Below are 1887 nucleotides of genomic sequence, written 5' to 3' on the forward strand. Positions count from 1 at the left end.
CTCAAGGGCAACATCGGCCTCGACACGCTCACCTTCCCCGAGGGGACGCCGGGGATGGCCATCGACGCCTTTGCGCGGCAGGCGCTCTGGCAGGCGGGGCTCGACTACCTGCACGGCACGGGGCACGGCGTGGGGGCGGCGCTGAACGTGCACGAGGGGCCGCACTCGATCTCGGCGCGGTGGGGCAACACGTGCGGCCTCGAGGAGGGGATGATCTGCTCCAACGAGCCGGGCTACTACGAGGCGGGCGCCTTTGGCATCCGGATCGAGAACCTGCTGGTGGCGCGCGCCGCGCCGACGCCGAACGCCTTCAACGGCAAGGCGTACCTCCGCTTCGACCAGCTGACACACGTGCCCATCCAGGCGTCGCTCCTCGAGCCGTCCCTCCTCACCAGCGCAGAGGTGGAGTGGCTCGACGCGTACCACGCCCGCGTCTGGGAGCGTGTCTCGCCCCGCGTGGACGCCGACTCGGAGGGCGCCCGCTGGCTGCGCCGAGTCACGCGCCCGCTCGCCGAGCAAGGGGTGCGGGGCTTGCCGCCCTCTAGGACGGCCGCAGTGGCAGAGGCCGCCGCTGCGTTATAGAGGCGCCGCTGTGCTGAGAGTGAGCACGGTCGCAGTGTGCAATGCAATTTTGTGGCACAAGAGTCTGCAGCTAGGTCTGGTCTTCGGAGACGAGCGGTGAGCCATCAAAACGATTGGGTGCACAGTTTTTGTCTTCACAGCCTTGTTATGAGAAGAAAATACGTCCTATGGCGCTATGCGCTGGTCTGTGAGAGGTTGAGGTGCGAGCCCTGGAGGCCCAGGGGGGTTTGTGGGAGACTTCACAGAGCACTTGGAGTCACACCTTTTAGGCACCGACAATGACAGGGGCACGCCCCCCGGGCCAAATTCTAGCCCACAGTCCACAATGAAGGTCTCTCTCTCGTTCTCGCTGCTCGTTCTCGTGCTCCTCACGCTCGCAACGCCGGCCAGCACGTTGCGCCTGGGAAACTCGCGCCGCGCCGCGCCTTTAGCACCTCGCGCTGCGCGCTCGCTCGTCATGAACGAGCCCGCCGTTGCCGAGGCAGAACCTGAGTCGGTGGAAGAGCCAGCCGTTGCTGGACCCGGTGGCATGAGCGCCGCCGCAGCAGCGGCCAACCCAGAACTGGCTTCCAAGGCGATGGCGATGGCGGAGACCATCGCCGCACTGCAGGCGAAGCTGGACGGCTTTCCGCAGCAAGCGGGCACCATGTACTGTGCGGCCGCTTAGTCGCACCTCCGCCATGTCGCACCGAGCACCCGACGGCGTCCGCCCGCTCGCCCCCCGGCAGTCATTACGAAGGACGACCTCACCACCGCCGAGAAGCAGCTGGCGGGTATTGTCGCCACCGCACTGACCGCCGAGGAGCGCGAGGCGGCAGCGGCAGAGAAGAAGGCAGTGGTTGCTGCCAAAAAGGCTGAGGCCGACGCTGCTGCGGCCAAGCGCAAGGCGGATGCGGCGGCGGCGGCAGAGGCAAAGCGGGTCAAGGCGGAGGCGGCCAAGGCGGCCAAGGCGGAGGCGGAAGCGGCAAAAAAGGCCGCGGCGGACGAGAAGAAGGCCGAGGCCGCATCCGGCTCTCCCTGCGTCTGTCCGCGTTTGGCATGTCCTGATTCTTGCGTAGGCGACCAAGGCCGCGGCCGCGCCTCAGAAGGCGGCAAAGTTTGAGCTTCCCAACCCCTTTGGGAAGAAGTGAAGGTGTACTGACCCTAGCCCGCCCCATGCACTCCGCTCCTCGCCTCACGTCTCACGAGACCGACTCCCATCCCCCCACCCTCGCTCCGTCACTCTAGACACGCTCCACGTCGGCATGCTGAAGAGCGCGGGCTTCTCGCAGTTCCAAAATGTTCGAGACCGGAACGGAACCCGCC

The 1887-nt window shown here is 66.6% G+C and overlaps 1 protein-coding gene across 1 annotated transcript; it reads left to right on the forward strand.

Annotated features, from left to right (window-relative positions):
• Positions 1-54: 54 nt before the first annotated feature.
• Positions 55-582, forward strand: EMIHUDRAFT_255657 (hypothetical protein; the record flags this gene model as incomplete). The annotated part of the gene is made up of 1 exon (XM_005771718.1): positions 55-582. The coding sequence occupies one exon, from the start codon at positions 55-57 to the stop codon at positions 580-582; it is 528 nt and encodes a 175-aa protein (XP_005771775.1).
• Between the last annotated feature and the right edge of the window lie 1305 nt (positions 583-1887).

This window comes from Emiliania huxleyi, assembly GCF_000372725.1.
Source record: "Emiliania huxleyi CCMP1516 unplaced genomic scaffold EMIHUscaffold_3723, whole genome shotgun sequence".
Lineage (NCBI taxonomy): Eukaryota > Haptophyta > Isochrysidales > Noelaerhabdaceae > Emiliania > Emiliania huxleyi.